This window comes from Falco cherrug, chromosome 4, assembly GCF_023634085.1.
Source record: "Falco cherrug isolate bFalChe1 chromosome 4, bFalChe1.pri, whole genome shotgun sequence".
Taxonomy (NCBI): domain Eukaryota; kingdom Metazoa; phylum Chordata; class Aves; order Falconiformes; family Falconidae; genus Falco; species Falco cherrug.
This window is the reverse complement of record NC_073700.1, coordinates 51,905,724-51,924,586: the sequence shown is the minus strand read 5'-3', so window position 1 is coordinate 51,924,586 and position 18,863 is coordinate 51,905,724. Positions and strand designations below refer to the sequence as shown.

The following is an 18,863-nucleotide window of genomic DNA, read 5'->3' as shown; positions in this document are numbered from 1 at the left end:
TCCCCGCCCGTCCCGTCCCGCGGCGGGCCGCGCCCAGCCCAGCCGAGCGGAGCCGAGCGGAGCCGAGCGCGGCCGGACCGGACCGAGCGGAGGCGAACGGCGGCGGAGCGGGGCCGAGCGGTGCCGGGTCGGTTCGGGTCAGATCGGAGCGGCTCGGCCCGGGGCGGGGGGGCCCGGCTGCCCCCGCTCCGCCCCGCCGCGGCGCCTTTGTCCCGCCCGGGCTGCTGCGCTCGGGCTGGGGGCGCGGGTGGTGCTGTGCGCCGTGTGTGTCATTCGGGTTTGGTTTGTTTAATTTTATTTTGTTTTGTTTTAGTTTTATTTTATTTTGTTTTGTTTTATTTTGGGTTTTTTTTGTTGTAGTTTGGTTTAGTTTGGTTTGATTTATTTGATTTTATTTTGGCTTATTTTCGTTTATTTCATTTTTATATATTTTTCTTTCATTTTATTTTATTTGTATTTTATTTTACTTTCTTTAATCCTGTTCGTATCCTATCTCACTTTATTTCATACTTTTCCCGTTATTTCCCTTTTTATCTCTCTTCATTTCCCCTTATTTCCCTTCATTTCCCCTTATTTCCCTTCATTTCATTTTATTTCGGTTTATTTCGTTTCAATGTATTTTATTTCATGTTTCTTTTTTGGTTCTACTCGCTTACCCTGTGTTTATTCGCTTTCTTCGTTTTATTTAGTTTATTATTGCTTTTGCTATTTCTTTTCCCCTTATTCCCTTCCCCCCCCCCCCCCGCCCCCCCGCAGCGGGAGCTCAGGGGGCCCCGGGCCAGGGGGCACTTGGGGGTCTCGGGGGGGCAGTTCGGGGTCCCGGGGGGGCAGAGCAGGGTTTGGGGACAGTTGGGGGGTCCCGGGGGGGCAGTTCGGGGTCCCGAGGGTTACACAGCGGGGTTTGGGGGGCGGGGGGGGGGGCGAGGGGCACAGTGAGGGTTTGGGGTGACCGTTGGGGGGGGGCGGGGGTTTCGCAGCGGGGCTTGGGGGGCAGTTGGGGTGTCCCGGGAGGGGCAGTTGGGGGTCCCGGGGGTAACAGCCGGTTTTGGGGGGCAGTGGGGGCTCCGGGCAGCTGAGGCAGCCCCCGCTGTGCCGCAGGGGCTGGGGGCTGCAGGAGCGGGAGGATGACGGCGGGGGGGTGCTGCACCCCCTGCCCCGCCGGCTTCGGCACCACTGAGCCCTGTGGCCGCGCTGACACCCACTGCCAGCCCTGCACCCACAGTGAGTACCCCCTCCCCCACACCCCCCGCACCCACAGTGAGTACCCCCCCCGCACCCCCCGCACCCACAGTGAGTACCCCCTCCCCCACACCCCCCGCACCCACAGTGAGTACCCCCCCCGCACCCCCCGCACCCACAGTGAGTACCCCCTCCCCCACACCCCCCACACCCACAGTGAGTACCCTCTCCCCCGGCACCCACACAGCACCCACTCTGCACCCACTCTCCCCCCAGCACCCCCTTAGAACCCCTCCCACCCAGTGCCCCCCCAGCACCCACCACCCACACCCAGTATACTGCCCCTCAGAACTGCCCCCACCCAACACCGCCCATCACTCCCCCCAGCACCCCCCTCCCCCACTCAGCCCCCCCCGCGCACCCGGGGGACACGGCTGTTACCCCTCCTGGGCACAGTGGGGGGGGGCTCACTGGGGTGGGGGTGGGGGGTGGGGCAGCTGTGCCTCAGTTTCCCCACGTGTGGCTCTGGGGTGCTGTGCACCATGGAAGGGGGGGCACAGAAAATTGGGGTGCATTGGGGACACCCCCCACCCCACCCCAACATATTTAAGGTCCCCTCCCCCCAAACCACCTGCAAGGGGAAACTGAGGCAAGGGTGGAGAATAGCCAGGGCTCCTCTAACCTTTTTTTTTTGGGGGGGGGGGGCACCCCTTATTCTTACAGGTGAGAACCTGGAGGGCGCAGACATGGAGCCAGTGACAGGGGACCCCCGTGTCACCCCCACCTTGGTGCCACCGCCACCCGAGGCCGGCGGCAAGGACATCATCCCTGTCTACTGCTCCCTCCTGGCTGCCGTGGTGGTGGGACTCCTCGCCTACGTGGCCTTCAAGTGGTAGGTGGGGGGGGTCACGGGGCGGGGGGGCAGCACCCTGCCCCCCCGGGTGACACCCCTGTCCCGGGGCAGCTGGCACACGTGTAGGCAGAAGCAGCAGCTGGCCAAGGCACGGGCAGGGGATGTGGGGACAGTGCCTGAGGGCGAGAAGCTACAGGGTGACAGCGGGGTCTTCCTCGACACCCCCAGCCTGCAGGAGCCCCCCCAGCACGGTGAGCACCCACCCCCGCCACGTGCTTGGGGCGTCCGTGGGGGGGCAGAGGGGGATGTCCCTGATGTCATCAGGATGGGGGGGGGTGGGGTGTCAGGGGTCGTCTGTCCCTGGGGACCTGGTGGGTTGGGGACCTGGTGGGTCAGGGAGCTCTAGGGAGCACCCGGGGGGGGGGTGGTGCCACCATGGCCAGGGAGCACCCAAAAGGGGTTGGGGTCACCTGTGTCCTGGGAAGCGCCCACATGGGGTCAGGGGGCACCCAAACGGGGGTCGGGGGGCACCCAAACGGGGGTTGGGGAGCACCCAAATGGGGGTCGGGGGGCACCCACAGCCCAGAGAGCACCCAAAGGGGGGTCGGGGGGCACCCAAAGGGGGGTCGGGGAGCACCCACAGCCCAAATAACGCCCAAACGAGGGTCGGGGGGCACCGACACCCCGGGGAGCACCCAGCGGGGGTCGGGGAGCACCCACAGCCCGGGGGGCGCCCAGCCCCCCCAGCCGGGTGCCGACCGTGCCCCCCGCAGCGCCCCCGGCCGCCCCCGCGCAGGGCCCGGTGCCGCCGCAGCGGCGGGAGGAGCTGGAGCGGCTGCTGGAGCGGGGCGGGCCCGGGGGCGACTGGCGCGGCCTGGCCGCTCGCCTGGGCTTCGGGCCCGACGCCATCGGCGCCTTCGCCCGCAGCCGGGCGCCCGCCCGCGCCCTGCTCAGCGCCTGGGCCGGGGCCGAGGGCGCCACGCCGGAGGCCTTGTGCCAGGCCCTTGCCGCCATCGGCTGCCACGACGCTGCGCGGCGCTTGGTGGCACCCGGGGACGCCACCTCTGCCCTGTGACCGCCACGGCCCCCCGGGGGGCTCGCTGCCCGCGCCCCACTGCGTCGTGCCTCTGTAAAGCGAGGGTGTGCTGGGGGGCATTAAACGTGTCATCATGTGTCACCAGGGGCGTGTCCTCAGGTGTCTGTGTCACCAGAACCGCGTGTCCCAGGGGTGTCCCCACACGTGTGTCACCAGGGCATGTGTCCCTGGGTGTCCATGTATCCCCACAATCTGTGTCCTCAGGTGTCTGTGTCACCAGAACCACATGTCCCTGGGTGTCCATGTGTCCCCACGCACATGTGTCACCAGAACTACATGTCCCTGGGTGTCCATGTGTCCCCATGATCTGTGTCCTCGGGTGTCTGTGTCACCAGTACTGTGTGTCCCTGGGTGGCCGTGTGTCCCTGGGTGGCCATGTGTCCCCACGATCTGTGTCCTTGGGTGTCCATGTGTCACCAGAACACACGTCCCTGTGATCCGTGTCCTTGGGTGTCCATGTATCACCAAGACGTGTGTCCTTGGGTGTTCGTGTATCTCCACAAGCATGTGTCCCCAGGTTGTGTGCCCACAAGTGTGTGTCACCAGGATGTGTGTCTTTGGGTTTCCATGTGCCACCAGGACACACATCCTCAGGTGTCCCTGTTACCAAGATGAGTGTCCCTGGGTGTCTGTGTGTCCCCAGAAGCACATCTCCCTGGGATGTGTGACCGTGGGTGTCCATGTGTCCCCATAAGTGCGTATCCCTGGGATGTGTCCTCAAGTGTCCATGTGTCATCAGGACATGTGCCCTTGGGTGTTCATGTGTCTCCAAAATGTGTGTCCTTGGGTGTCCCTGAGATGTGTGTCCTCAGGTGTCCATGTGTCCCCACAAGTGTGTGTCCCTGGGATGTGTGACTTTGGGTGTCCATGTTACCAAGATGTGCATGTCTGTGCGTCCCCAGGGTGTCTGTCCCCAGATGTCTGTGTCCCAGAATATGTCCCCTCAGGTGTCTGTGTCACCCCACAAGCACTTTCATGGGGACATGTGTCCACAGGCATCCATGTGCGTCCCCAAGAGCATCACTGGGATGTGTGTCCTCAGGTGTCCATGTGTCCTCCCACAAGCGTGTCCCCAGGCATCCGTGTGTCCCCACGCACGTCCCACACCCATCCCCATAAGGACCTCAGGGGGGTGTGGGTGGCCCTGGGTGGGTGGGGGACTCCCCAAAAGACCCCAAGGCAGGTGGCACGGGGGGACACTGCATGATGGAAAAGAACCAGTTTAACCCCAAAACATGCGTAGGCACCCCAACACCCGCCCCACAGAGGTTCAGGGCTCATGAGGATGCCGAGTGACAGGGGGTCCCCAAGCGAGAGGGGACGGGCCAACGTGCCAGGCCACCGTGTCTCTACCAGTGCCACCACCAGGTCCCCTCGGCCACCCCCCTGGCCCTGCCAAACCTCTTTCGGGGCCGGGTCCAGTGTTGATTTTTTCTCATTTTTCTTTTTATTATTTTTTTTCTTTTTTTTTTTTTACATAAAAAGTTCCGTAAAAATTGGATAAAGTAAAATGATTTAAGCAGTAAAATCAATCTTATCAACATAGCATGAGGCCTGCCAGAAATCCAGGGGCAGCCCCGCTCTGCAATATTTACATGGAAACAGATTAAACCTCGCAGAACCAAAAATAAAACCAAGGAAACAACCGGGGGGGGGGTGGGCGGGAAAGAAAAAACAATAACCCCAAAACTATCCTTACAAATTGTTCCCGTGGTATCGACACAACTTGGGCTAAAAGAAAAAAAAAAAAAAAAAGAACAAAACAAAAAAAACCCAAATTATCAATATATTCACATATATGTTAAAATATAATACAGAGCTTGGTGACACACGGGGGGTGCACACCGCCAGCACCGCGGGGGGGCAGCCGGCGAAGCCTCGCGTCGCACAGCCCGGGTTTTCCTCTGCATTGCCCCGGCAGCACAAACCGCCTCACGCCATAAGGAACAAAGTTTATTTTCTTTTTTTTTTTTTCCTTTTTTTTTTTAAAAAAAATAATAAATTCACAGGTTGGTGGTTTAAAACCGCGAATCCTGGTATTCCAAGGTTTGGCTGCACCCGGCATCGCTGGGGTGGTGGTGGGGGTTACTCCAGGTCCGTGTCCTCTTTGGGTTTGTAGATGGCCCCAAATTTCTGCATGTACTTCTTGATGTACTCCTTCGTCTTGTGCTTCACGTTCTCGTTGCACTCCAGATCCTCCGGGTTCTTGCAGTATTTCAGCTCCTTGTTCATGACGCCATGAGTCAGCTGCAGGGGACAGGTGCGGCCAGGAATACCCACCATTATTCCCAGTATTCTCAGTCTTGGGGATTCTCCAAGCTATTTTGCTATTATTCCCCAAATCCTTGCTATTGTTCCCCTAATACCTGCTATTACTCCCCAAATATTCCCCAAGCTATTTTGCTGTTACTCCCAAATACTCCCAAAGCTATTTTCCTGTTATTGCTTAAATATTCCCCAAATACTTCCTGTTATTCCCCAAACATTCCCCAAATATTGGCTATTATTATTCCCCAACTATTTCCTAAGCTGTTTTGCTATAATTCCCCAAAGATTTGCCATTTTCCCCCAACTATTTCCTATTATTCCCCAAACAATTTTGCTATTATTCCCCAACTATTTGCTACCATTCTCCAAATATTTGCTATTATTCCCCAAATATTTGCTATTATAGCCCAACTATTACCCAAGCTATTTTTGTTCCTATTTCCCAAATATTTACTATTATTCCCCAAATAGCCCCAGTATTTGCCGTCACTTCCCAACTACTTCCCAAGCTGTTTTGCTTTTACTCCCCAAATACTCCCTATTATTCCTCAACTACTTCCCAAGCTATTTTGCTATTTTTTCCCAAATATTCCCCAAACAATTTTGCTCTTATTCCCCAATTACTCCCCCACTATTTGCTGCGATTCCCCACGGACCAGCTCTTGTTCCCCCAAGATTGCCCTTTCTCTGCCCCATCTGAGCCGGCAGCCGGGGCGCTGCAGTCCCCCCTTCCCCGGGTCCAGAGGGGATGTCCCCAGCCGTGCCACCGCTGTCACCTTGCGTGCCAGGTGTTTGAAGTCCTCCGTGGTGGTGATGCGCCCCACCTTGCAGTCGGGTTTGCGGTAGGGGTTCAGGCACTGCACTATGAACTGCGACATCTGCGGGAGAGGAGACCCAGATCCAGCCCTGCCCTCGCTCACCAGCCCCACCGCCCCTTCCCAGGGGCACCCCAGCACCCCGAGCAGCGGGTGCCCCATGACAGTGTCACCTGCGTGGGACAATGAGCCCCAGCACCCCACACCAGTGTCCCCCTCGGACATGTCACTGGGGTGGGACAGTGAAAAACCCCGCAGGGCACTGGGGAAACTCACTTCTTTCCTGAACACTTCCTTGCTCTTCTTGGCCAGCTCGCTGGACGTGTCTGCTTCCGCTGTCTTGGGCTTCTTGGAAGACTGGAGAGAGGGGGAAAAAAAGGATGCTGTATGCCCCCTGGGGCGATCCCTTGCTCAGTCCCTGTCCCCACCTTGGGGACAGCAGTCCCACCACCCAGCCCTGTCCTACAGCCAGGTGGGCAGCACACACTTCCCAGCCCAGTGCCAGCACACTTAGCCCAGTCCCGGTGAGCGGAATTCCCAGCCTGATGCTGGCACGCTCCCCAGCCTGGTCCTGGCAAGCTTCCCAGCCCAGGCCTGGTGCACTCCCCACCCCAATCCCACCAGCCTTCTCAGCCTGCTCCCAGTGCGCTTCCGAGCCCAGTGCTGGAATGCTTCCCAGCCCAACACCGGCACGCTCCCCACCCCAAACCAGGCACACTCCCCAGGCTGGTCCCAGCACTTCCCAGCCCAGTGCCAGTGTGCTTCCCAGCCTGATGCCAGCATGCTCCTCACCCCAATCCCGCCACGCTTCCCAACCTCATCCTGGTGAGCTTCCCAGCCCAGCACTGGCACGTTCCCCACCCTGACCCTGGCACACTTCCTAGCCCAGTCCTGGTGTGCTCCCCCAGCGCTTCCCAGCCTGGTCCTGGGACACTCTCCAGCCCAATTCCAGAGGGCTTCCCAGTCTGATCCCAGCACACTCCTCAGCCCAGTTCCAGAGTGCTTCCCAGTCTGATCCGGGCACACTTGCTGGCACACTCCAGCCACACTGCTGGGCTGGGAAGGCACAGCTCCTGGGGAGGCATGGAACCACTCCTCGCTCATTTTCTTTGGAAAAAAAGCTGGAAAAAGGGCATGAGCTGGTCCTGGGGAAGTCAGGCTGGTTTGGAGGGGAGGGCCAGCCCTGCAGTGGGGTCTTTAGCTGGAGGTGAGGCAGGAAGAAAGCTGAGGTTCCCCCCTCCCCATTTATTTCACCCATGTCCAAGCCTTATCACCAGCACAACGATGACTCACAGGGATGGACCCAGCACGGCTGGACCCCCGGGTCAGGGGGGGCACTGTCCCAGCCTTGCTCTGGTGGCTGTTTGAGCCAAGCTCGTTTACTCAGCCCATTAAACCAGGCGCTCGGTGGCAGCTACCGACTGCGGCAGAACCGTCCCTGCTGGAGCCGCCTGCCCGGTGTGCCGGCACACTGGCACGCCATCAGCCCTCATGCTGAAAGCACTGCGAGGGCTGGGACCCCACTGGTGAGCGTTTACAACAGGTTCTCTTTAGCTACAGGTGATCACTGAAGGATAAAGGGAATTCTATAGGAATTTCTGGCTGTTCCCCTAAGTACTAATCCCACAGAGCACAAGCACCAGCTGATCTAATTTGTTGCTGATATTAACAGAGTAGAAACTGCACCCACTGCATCCCTTCACCACCAGCTCAACACCTACCTCCCCCGCACTCCCACCCATCCCTATGGGCTTTGCCTTCAAGGCCTGTGACCTCCTCAGAGTCTAAGAGAGCAAACAGCCGCATCTCTCCTCCAGTGCTTTATCAGGAGAGGTTTGGGTACCGCGAGTTATCACAACTTGGATTTTAAAGATGGGGAGCGCAAAAAGGCTTGTTAAAGGCTTGCAAAGCTGGAGGGAGATCTGCCCTCTCCTTGTGCTCTTTAGAAGTGCCCTGCTATTTCTTTTAATTGAAAAAACTCAGTTTTTTGAAGTATTGAACACTGGAAAAAGCAGGAGCCATCCCATCCCTTTCAAACCCCACAGACACGCCTGGCCGAGGCTGGAGGGCAGAGCTGCAAAATCCCATAAGCAAAGCGAAGTGGGACTTAGATCAGCCCCCCACAGGGAAGTTTTATGGCTGGGAGCTGTCCCGAGCAAGCGCTGGTGCGTCTCTGGGCTGGCCGCACATCAAAGCTCACCGCTCCCTGCCCACAGCTCAGGGACTGACATCAAAAGGCCAGTGATGGGGAGCAGATGGCTCCCTGCTGGCTCCCGGCGCGGCTCCGGCACCATGGTGTCACCAAGCCCTGCCACCTTCCATCACCAAGCCCTTCTCCACCACCACCACCCCAGCATCTCCAGCACACCCCAATTCCTCTTAATTCCCCGAGCCCGCACAAGAAAGGAGTATTTTCTACATGGGTCAGTTTGGTAACAACAGGATTTTAACGTAGCCCTCAGAGGATGTCATAAACTATCAGCGCTAATTAGCTTGCCCCAGTAGAGCCAAGGACAGGTCTGGAGTTTGCAGGGAAGCGCTGTAAATACCAAATAAAGAGGTGTGTAAATAAATGTGTAAAGGAAGTAAATGCAAAAATAAAGCTTACCTGGTCGGGTTAAGCCTGGGGCTAAATGCTCCTGGGATTTTGAGCTCCATCGCTTCCCCCCCGACCGTGGGAGCCACCTGGGCTGTGGGGGTGACTTGGAAGGGGGAAAACGGCACTTTTTGGGGACCGGAGCAAGGACAGGCCAAACACCAGATGCCCACCAAGCTGCTGCCCCAGCATAGGCAGTGCTGCCAGCACCAGGCAACCAGCACCGCCTGGCAGCTCATGTGAAATCCTGCTCCTCTCGGCCACAGCATGCAGAGTGGGGGGAAAACCAGTGCCAAAATTTGTAGGGGAAAAATGAGTAGACACAGAAACTGTATTTCTAAGCTACTACTTGTGCAAAGATGCTGATTTCTCCTCATGTTAAAATTAATCTTTAACATTAAAACTTCCTTATCAAAGGGCTTTAGCCTGCATTGACATGACCACAGCGCTTCCCCCATAGCTCTTCCAAAATGCTCCTGTAATTCAAAGCCATGCTGCCTGCCAGGAAACCTGTAACACAGGAAAAGACCCCCAAAATGGTGGTATTCACATTTATCAGCCTTGCTGCTTTATGCAAAAACCCTCCAGAGAAGAGGTGAGGATGGAGAAGCCAGCAGATGCTGTTAGGGGAAAATCAGCCTGGGATGGGGTGATGGTGGGAGGGGAGCAAGAAGCCAAATGCGCTGGGAAATTCGGAGGAGCCTGTGCAGGGGGGACAACAAAATCCTCCAGCAGCATGGGATAAGGCTGCTGGAATCTGCTCCACTGATACTGGCTTTTCCATGCTCTCCGCAGGGTACCAATAAGCAGAGACACAAACACATCCGTGCAATAAATCCGGGCTTTTTCCATCTTAAAAGAACACCAAAACTTTGGCATCCAGCCCCATGCCAGTGCCAGCCTCCCTGAGCACTCTGCCAGGCCACTCTCTCATGAAACCCCTCTTCCAAGGGGAAAAGCAGGTTTAAAAATGTGCTTTAAAGGGAAATAGCAAGCGTGGCTTCGAATGCCTTTCCATCAAAATCACTATACTGGTGTGCGAGCCCCAGGCAACCTCACCCACTGCTGACACCAGCCACAGCAACAGCAGCCATGCCGGGGCTTTGAGGGTATCAGGAAGGGAGCAAATGATGCTCCGAAGCATGTTGAACACACTCCGGAGGAAATAAAATACCCCAGTCGCTGCCGATGCAAGTGTTTCGCCAGGACGAGCGGTGCCTCGTGGCTGGGGAACACCAGGAATAGCACAGCAGCTGTCGGATGGCCAGAGCCGTGATGCCAGCGGGTTTAATCCCTCTTGGAAAAGGTGCAGGGTGGGGAGGAGGAGGGTAAAAAAATCCAAGGAATGTGGTTACAATTTCAGGGTGGAAACATCACTATGGAGGCGGTGGTGAGCGAGCTATGACCATGGGGGAATTCAATGTTATTTCCATGACCGGGAAAAACCCAACCTTCAGGCCATCCTGGCCAAGAAGAAAAAGATTTAAAGCTCTAAAGTGAGTAAGAACCACATCACCGTAAGGTCAGCCAAAGCTGCATGGCCGCTATTAATTTAGGAACGAGGTATTGATGGCTTCAGAGAAGTTTTGCACTTGAAAATAGGGCTTTTGGGGTTTGAGTGAGCACTGAAAACCGGCAGAAACAGCCAGCTCATGTCTGCTCTGAGGTGAAGCCTGTCAAGCATCACCCCAGTCCTCGGCATCTCTTTTATCCCAGAGGTTTTGAATCTGGCATGTAAATGCCTGCCCGCATTTACAGAAGCATCTTTCCTAGCTGTTCCCTCTGCAGTCGCAGGCACCACCGAGACCCTCAGTCCATGGGGAAAAAGACTCCCGGGCTGCAAAGCACCAGCACAACTATATCAGAAGAGCCCAACCTTCTTCTCAGCATCTCATTCTCATTACAAGGACGTTTATCTCCAGACTGGTCCACACCACTAAGCCTTACCTCATACAGCTAGAGCAGCAAACCCTCCATGGGGATGCAGTTTATGGCTATTCCAGATGAACAAACCTTGCCTTAAAGGCAAAAATGAAGGTCTGTTTGATAAATAGGTTCTCGCGTCTCGCTCTGCATGCCGGTATCCTTCAACAGCAATCTGCAACCCGAATCCAGAAGCAACATGCAAGCGCAGATGAACTGGGATCAACCCAAGGCAAACACAGGGCAAGCCCTTCCCATCCAAGCCCAACGCGCTGTAGAAAACGGGCAAATTAGAAATATTTTTCTTTCAGCCTGAGTCATCTGGAATGTTCACAAAGCTGCACGAGGTCAGTTTTTATGTTTTTGCTGAGCACAATAAAGGGAGTTCTCAGCCAGAGCAGCACAAGGTCGCTGCATGGTACTGAACCTGTAGCTCACCTAAGGGATCCAGTGAGCCCAGGACACTTGTGTGTTTATGAATCCTCCCAGTGCCATGATTATTTGCTCCTTTGCCCACTGAGGATCCAACCAGAACCACAGGGGATGCCAGCAGGGTACCCATGATGCTGACCCAGGCACAAAATATCATTTAAAAAGCTTTTCTGGATTCCTCTGCAGAAGTAAAGACTCCCTGGCTGAGCAGTTTGTGCCAGGTCTTAGTGAATTTTCTAATTAACTTTTTTCACAGGGAGAGAAACATTTGTAAATAATACAGTTTAACTGAACTCGCCAGGAATCCCGGCTGAAGTACTCAAGGGGTGTGACAGGGATTGGGTTAACACTTGGGATCCTGTGAAACACATGCGAAATGTGATCGCAGCACATTGGGATGTTCCTGGGCACTGCAGGACAGACAACACCTTCAGTACCTACAGCAAAATTAGTACCGGGTATGTGGGCATCACCCAAGCATCGAGAGAATTGCTCCTGAAGAGTTATAACCCAACAAACCTTTCTCCCTGCAGCTCTCCTCTCTTCTTTTTAGAGAATCAGGAAGGTATACAGGGTGATTTATCTACAGGGGCTCAGCAGCTGCTGCTTGGACTCTGCCCTCCCTGCTTTGCAAGAGCTGGCAGAGCTGGAAACACACACCGATGGCAGACATATCCCCAGGGGGGCTCAGCCAAGTCCCCTCCCACAGAACGCTGAGGTGGCTGTGGCCACAGAGGGACCTAACTGAAAATCAAGTCCCATTTGGAGAGCAGCTCCATCCTCACAGGCATCAACCTTTGACAGCAGGAGCGGTGGAGATTCTGCAGCATTCACCAGGAAAGCAGAAAGGCAGCTGGTGGTGGAAGCAACACAGAGCTCCCAGCTCTTCTACTGCCACACTTAGTTTTTCCTATTTCAGTGATATCCCCCTTCCTGCCCCCTTTTTTTGGCCAGTTATAAGGTCATCTCCACACATGAGGCTGCAGTAATGCTTGGCATCCAGGGCAGAACACCAGCCGCCCCCAGAAAGCCTGTGTTCATCCAAGCCGCGGTCAGCACAGCTCGAGAGGTAAACAAAGGTACACTGGGGTCTTTACCAAGCCAGCACCCAGAAGGACGAGGAGGTGAGAGCATCACAAAAATCTCTGCTTGAGTATTTGTCACCAGGGCTAAACCTGGCAGCAACAAGGGGAAGCTGCTCTTCAGCAGCTACCAGGCAGCGCAGCATATTTCATCAGGTGTTCCAGAGTGGCAAGAAAAGAACAACTTAACTCTGTTAATCCCCTACCACTATTAAAAAGCACAAAAACAGTGGTCCTATGGTCAGTACAGCCACTACAGCATATCTTGGGTCACTGTCATTCCCCCAAGTCCATACCGACCTCAGCAACAGCCCTGGCGTTCACTGCTCCTGCCCTGAAGGACAAGATTATCCGTGTGGTCTGCCAGAGATGTTAAGCGGTTTCCCTCGCTGACCCCACACTTACCTTCATGGGGTTTTCATCATATGTTGGGGTCCCGAGGTCCATTTCAGCTTCATGTTCAAGGCTGGCATCGTCCCCTGGGCTGTCCCAGGTAGGAGGGTCCCACTGGGTTTGCCTGGAGGAAGACAGAGAGACAGAGGACCATCACCCTCTTAAAAATAACTAGTACCTGCTTATCGATTGTCCCATCAGCAGGAACACCTGGTCTGCACTGACCACCAAAACCCTTAACACAGGTGTAATGCATGGCCCTATCTTGCTGTTCATGAGTTTGAGTAGGCTTCTAAGTCGGAGAAGGCTACAGCCAAGCAAGAACTCAAAAAAGGGAATTCACACTTCCCATCACTGCTGACACTCAACGTGGGATTAAGGGAAGTTTATCCCAGGCATGAAATAAAGAAGGTCAGTGATTCTGGCGTGGAAAGATGGGAGCAATCACAGCGGAGTGGCTGGGGAAGGTGCTGTTTCATGCAGAGCGAGGGTCAGCCCTAGACACCTCAAAGCCAAGTGCTCAGCCACAGGTATCTCATCGAGGAAAGGACGCAGATCAAAGATCCTGAGAAAGGCCACAGGAAGGAGCAAGAGCTTGAAGGGATGCCACGAGGCTCATCTCATCCATACACTAGAAGAGGCTAAACACAGGGCTAGAGCTCTGCTTGGCTCACTGCACATGGGAAGAAGCCACCAGAGCCTGCATGGGCTTGTCAGGCCAATGCTCAGAGAAGAGGCCCGCTGTGCTCAAACCAGGGAAGGATGGGAAGAACTGGTCTGCATTTCCTCAAGGCTGGAAGAGGGGAGTGGGAAGCCATCAGCATCCAAGGGCAAATACAGGACAGTGCCAGGGAGGAAACACCATTGACCAGGGGAGGAACACAACTAGGAGAAATCAGGGCCAAGAGGACAGACCGCTGCCTTTGCAGGACTAGGGCAAGTATGGGACTCTCCATCAGGTGAGAGGACTCAGTCACAAACAGGCTAAACAAGAGGGATGCAAAGGACAGCTCCCCAGACCTCATTAGATTTGGAGGTGACCTAACATGGCAACTATTTGCCATCTCTTGACTCTTGTGTGAAGCCAGGATGTGTGCTCTTCAGCTCAATACAAAGAAATCCTGAAAGCCTGCATCAAAAGAAGCCGCTGGTTTGAATTTCTGGAGGTTTCTGACCTGTATCAGAAACCCTGTCCCACTTCAGGGCTTTTTACTTTTCAGGACATGCTAGGGGGAAGCATGAAAGTCTTATTTCAACAAGCCCCCACGTGCTTCACCATGCTACTTGATTCTCCAGATACTGCTGAATATCCCTGAGCTTGGACCACTATTAATTTGATTGCCAAGTAGAACAAAATATTTAAATAAGAAGACCTAACAAGTAAGATTTCCTTTCCTGTATTGGCCCCATTCTGTTGGAAGATACACAGTTAAAAGAAGAACTGAAAGAAATCTTCCAGCATGTGTTCCTTGAAAAAGTTCAAGATTAATTATATTCAATTAGCGGCTTCTCATGTAGTTGCAGAAGATGCACAGAAGAGGCATTCCTTGCCAAGGGGGAAGGCTCAGCTGCGTCTCTTCGTCTCATTGCAAGACTTCCAAACCACAGCACAAATCACGAATTCCTGCTCGGCTGTTTTCTTTTCCTTCCTGGGGTTTGAAGCTCTCCTGCTCTGCTGTTGGTGCAACTCTGGATGTGTAAGGCAGCGAAAGAAGTCCAAACAGGGGACTGAAAAGGTCAACTGATGCAAAGAAATGTGTGCAAGTAACAGTAACTGATATCAAGACAGTCAGGACATGTAACAAAATACTCAGGTGTAACCTTTTAGAGAGGTGGATCCCCACAGAGACCTCACATGGAGTTTGAAAGTTAAAAAAAATAATAATTGTTTTCGTAAGTCTAAAATCCATGATATAAATTTTATATGAATTCATAGGTAATGATCAAAAAACTTGGTACCTTCCAAAACTGATCACAAAGGTGTGAGGAAAACACTGGGAAACTATTTCTTGCTTTAGAACAGACCAGAGGTCTGAAGGCAGAAAAAACGAGGGTGAGAAGACAAACCCTTTGATGCCACATGCCGCGGATCCCAGCGGATCCCTGAGGCATCAAAGACCTCCTGTTCATACAGCACACCCGCTGCAACGCTCGCACACGCGTTAAACCTCCACAGAGCGGGGTTATCTGCCTGGCACTGCCGTCAGAGCCCCATGGATGTTTCAGAGCATGAAGGGCAGACGCGGTCTCTCTCTACCTGTTAATTCTGCTGCTATTTCAGCACCGCGTGGGGCACCTCATATTCAGGCAGAGCGATGAACGTGTCAAAGGATTTAAATCCGACTTGACTAAGATGCTGGGGAGAAATACGTTGCTTTGATGAGATTTTTATTTTTTTGCAATCAGATCGTCAGAAGTGGAGCTCCTCACCACCGTGTTATCACAGCGGGTTACAACTCAATGCACGGCTGGAGTCACTGTTCACAAGGAAATCGAGTGCTATCACTGCACTTCTGCTTGCAGAAAACAGGGCTCCATCCCTGGGCCACATTTTCGGGGGTGAAGGAGAGGTTTTGAGCAATCTCAGCCTCCCACCCACCCAGCTTATGAGCAGCACCCTGCTGGGTACAGGCTTTGCAGTGCCTAATGAGACTCTGAGGGCTGAACATGCATTTCTCTTCCACCCAATTCCTTCACTTGAGCCATCAAACTCCAGCCCTGACGCAGCCATCATGCCCACTTTGTTACCACGCTCACCTCGTTATCATGCTTACCTTGTTACCACGTGGTAGTAGTAGATCTTCCCCTCTGGATCTCGGGCTGTTTTCCAGTTAGGTGGGAGGACAATTGTTTTGGGTTTTGGAGGGGATGGTGGAGGCAAGTCCAGGAGGTTATTGGTCACCACAAGCTCTGGCTGAAAATAGCACAGAACAGGTGTAGAAAAAGACGTGAGCGGTCGTGAGAGTGCTCAGGGCAACCCTGACACCTCTTCCCCCCATGACAATGACTTTGGTGAAGGTAAAACTTAAAAATTACATTAGTGTTGGCCCAAGAAGTAGAGGACAGGATCTTCCCCTAGTTCTTCATCAGATACCCCAAGCACCCACTCAACCACACCCTGAGCCTGCAATACAGCCGCTTTACCACCCCTGCTCTTAAATCCTCTGTAGTGGATGCCAAAGCCACCATTTCTGATGGAGAGGCTTCAGCAGCAAAAGCAGTCATGGAGTTCCTACACACCCACCCATATGCAGCCTTCTCAGATGTGCCGGCAGAAAGCCCTGAACACAAGATCTGGGCTCAAATCCCACCAAAACACATCCGATGCACACATCCAGCCTGAAAAGCAGCATCCTGAAGGATACCAGCATGCTGCTGCATGTGAAAGTCCTCTGGCTGGTACCACCAATGCTTTCACACCATCCAGAAGCCACGGGGAATCACGCAAACCCAAAGCAGATGCAGATGAACACTCCCCATCCCGTCTGACCCACCAAGCCTTACCTGCTGGATGGGCTGAGGCTGCCCAGCTGTGACAATTGTAGTTACTGCTGTCGGTGGCTGCACAATGACTCCCTGCGGATGAGCTGTGTAAATCTGTTGGCCTTGGATGTACTGGAGACCTGGCTGGGCATAACTCTGAAATGGAGCACAGAGAATCACAAGTCAGCTTGCTTTAGCAAAAAGCCCTTCACTGGAGGACACAGTACAGTTTCCCTTACTGGGAATCAAATCATGGAGGCCAAAAGAGGATTACAGTCATCGAGGACTAGTAGAAGATAACATCCAAACCAAACAGCAATAACCACTGACTGAGGCGGGGTTCAAGCAAACAATCTTGGCCGATTTGCTGTCCCCGGAGTCGTACAATTGCCTATGTCTCGGTTTTTGGAAGAACTAGGCATCGGCAAGATGCTGAATACCAATATCCTTGTTAATGAAGACAAAGCACAAGGAGAAACCACTTTAGCATAGTCATTTGGAGCTCCAGACTGAGCCTGATGGAAGGGGACATGTAATTCAGAGAAAACCGATAAAGAAAGCTGATCTGTTGGGGTTTTTGTTTGGTTTAAGCTGGTAGCTCCAGACTCTGCTTCTAAAAGCCAATGGAAGGCAAACTCACAGCCCTGCATTTTACTGCTTACTTGGTCAATGACAGTGGAAGCTCTTATGCAGAAATACCCATTCACTGGAATCAACAATCAAAAAACCAACTTAACTTCTATAAACAGGTTACAAATAATCTCTGTAAGCTGTAAACTCCTGCTTGGCTCCAACAACTACAGCATTTGTACATGGAAAATACCCTACTTAAATGTGCTTTTCTCATACCCTTGCATGGGAAGTCATCAGAGAAGTGCTACTGCAGCTTAGTATCAGAGCAAAGCAGGATGCTCTAACATTAAGAGCACTAGCAAAGAGTGAGCAAATAAAGTGGTTTTCCCAGCTGCAGGCTGGTACCCTTCATTTTGTGGGTGTTTTCACGCCATGCCTTGTCTGAAATAGAAATTACCTGTACAATCGGTGGGGTCGTTTGTGAGTAGGGAGATGTCACACCATAAACGGTCTGACAGGTCTGTCCTTGGTAATATATGGCTGGTTGAGACTGGGCTGGCGAGTACTGCTGTTGTACTGCTACAGTCTGCTGGCTGGAATCCCAAACCCCGTAGCTCTGACTCTGCACTGGTCCCGGTGCAGCCACGGGCAGGACGGCCACATTGGGTTCTTGATGGACCACGGTGTCGCTTTGTGCTACATACTGTGGAGTCGTAACCTCCATCGTCGTTGCTACATGTTGGACTACTGGTACCGGCTGAGGAGTAGTTAGGGTTGGTTCTACTGTGTGCCCAACCAAGGTCTGTGGGTGTTCATATGCTGCTGTCGAGCACATCGAATCCATGGTGGGCGTGGGCAGCAGAACTTTTCCAGCGTTGGGGTTGCTGGGATCTACATAGGCTTGCATGGGGTAGCCAGGTGGGTAGCCGATAAAGCTGTGGTGGGGCGTGCCGTAGCCCATGGAGTCGTAGGGCAGGGGGGATGTCATCCCCAGGTTTTGCAGTTGCTGTTGCTGTTTCTGGGCTTCCCGCTGGGCAACCTCCTGTTCAAACAGCTTCCTGCGCTCCTCTGTGGACAGCTTGTTGCGATCCTTAAGCCGGGCTTTCTTCTTCGAAGATGCTGGTGTGTCATACCTGGGAGAGGATGAAAAGAGAAGGTTTCGTGAGACCTCAGAAACCTGAAGGTCCAGGGCTCCAGCAGCGAAACAGCCACCACTGATGGCAGCAGACACTGGGGGCCCAAATGCCCAACAGCAGCAACAATTCCTAAAAACATTTGTTTTCAGGCACTCGACCAACCATGGCAACTCATAGGGAGGAGAAACATCCACTGGTCCCACTTGTCCATGAGGGCAGAGGATGAGCTAAGTGGTCCCACTGGATTTACCAACTTCAGTTCGGTGCTGAAGCTAATGGTGATGCAAAGATGCAGCGGTTGTCGGGAAGATCTGCTGGGTAGCACCAAGACACCCGGAGAGGGGAGGCAATATCTCAAGGGCCAACAGAGAACCCGAGGAGAGGGTGGAATAAGCAGGGTGCCCCCTGAGCAGGCTGAGGACCCATGCTGGAGACCCTCTGCCATGGTTTCCCGAAGCGGGACCAGAACAGATGGGTTTTGGAAGAGGCTCTCCAAGAAGGTGCACCTCACACCACAACATCTTCACTCCCAAAGATCAGAGCAGCTCAGCAATGGGGAAAGTACCCCAAATTTCTTGTCTAAGGTTTCCCCTGGCATTGGAGCTGCAGACACAGGCGCATTTGCAGACATGACAAAGAACAAGGGAATTACAAACAGCACGTTTCTGTTTAGAGTTATGCTATTTACTAGACCGCAGATCCAGCTTAAAAAATAATAAAGTGTGGATGGATTTTTTAATTATTTTTTTACAAATAAGAATTTCCATCCCGACACACAGAGCAGCTGGAGGGATTTTTCCAAGGAGTTAAAGAAGGGGGAAAACCAAAAAAAAAAAGCCTAAAGACTTTGATCAGACCTCAACCAAGGAAAATTTCAGATCAAAGGTGGATATTTTGAGAAGTTATGAGTGTGGTAAAATGGGGATTACAAGCAAAAATGCTTTGCAGCCCTAATATAATGGATTCTACAAAGCATCCAGTATATTCTCTATATACTCACTTTATGTTCATGCATTCCATTTACATATCAAAAG

General features: G+C 53.5%; 2 protein-coding genes across 2 annotated transcripts in view; one reads left to right on the top strand and one right to left on the bottom strand.

Annotated features, from left to right (window-relative positions):
• The first annotated feature begins 1,104 nt into the window (after nt 1-1,104).
• LOC129735908 (death domain-containing membrane protein NRADD-like) lies at nt 1,105-3,209 on the top strand. The gene is made up of 4 exons (XM_055708055.1): nt 1,105-1,221; nt 1,903-2,071; nt 2,144-2,283; nt 2,806-3,209. Exons 1-4 carry the CDS (start codon nt 1,125-1,127, stop codon nt 3,105-3,107), a joined length of 708 nt encoding a protein of 235 aa, XP_055564030.1. The 5' UTR covers nt 1,105-1,124; the 3' UTR covers nt 3,108-3,209.
• A 1,859-nt stretch (nt 3,210-5,068) lies between these two features.
• Nucleotides 5,069-18,863, bottom strand: part of SETD2 (SET domain containing 2, histone lysine methyltransferase) — a 66,313-nt gene continuing 52,518 nt past the window's right edge. The window contains exons 15-21 of the mRNA XM_055710171.1: nt 17,151-17,826; nt 16,142-16,276; nt 15,412-15,551; nt 12,650-12,761; nt 6,488-6,568; nt 6,173-6,274; nt 5,069-5,375 (exon numbers count right to left, since the gene is read on the bottom strand). Of these exons, the coding sequence (XP_055566146.1) occupies nt 5,214-5,375; nt 6,173-6,274; nt 6,488-6,568; nt 12,650-12,761; nt 15,412-15,551; nt 16,142-16,276; nt 17,151-17,826 (1,408 nt within the window). The 3' untranslated portion in view covers nt 5,069-5,213. The remainder of the gene's footprint in view (nt 5,376-6,172; nt 6,275-6,487; nt 6,569-12,649; nt 12,762-15,411; nt 15,552-16,141; nt 16,277-17,150; nt 17,827-18,863) is intronic.

What these genes read in the sequence shown, in the direction of transcription:
- LOC129735908 (XM_055708055.1), top strand. Translation starts at nt 1,125, where the DNA reads ATGACGGCGGGGGGGTGCTGCACCCCCTGCCCCGCCGGCTTCGGCACC. An exon ending in CTGCCAGCCCTGCACCCACA is followed by an intron (nt 1,222 to 1,902) that starts GTGAGTACCCCC and finishes TTATTCTTACAG; the next exon opens with GTGAGAACCTGGAGGGCGCA. An exon ending in GCAGGAGCCCCCCCAGCACG is followed by an intron (nt 2,284 to 2,805) that starts GTGAGCACCCAC and finishes TGCCCCCCGCAG; the next exon opens with CGCCCCCGGCCGCCCCCGCG.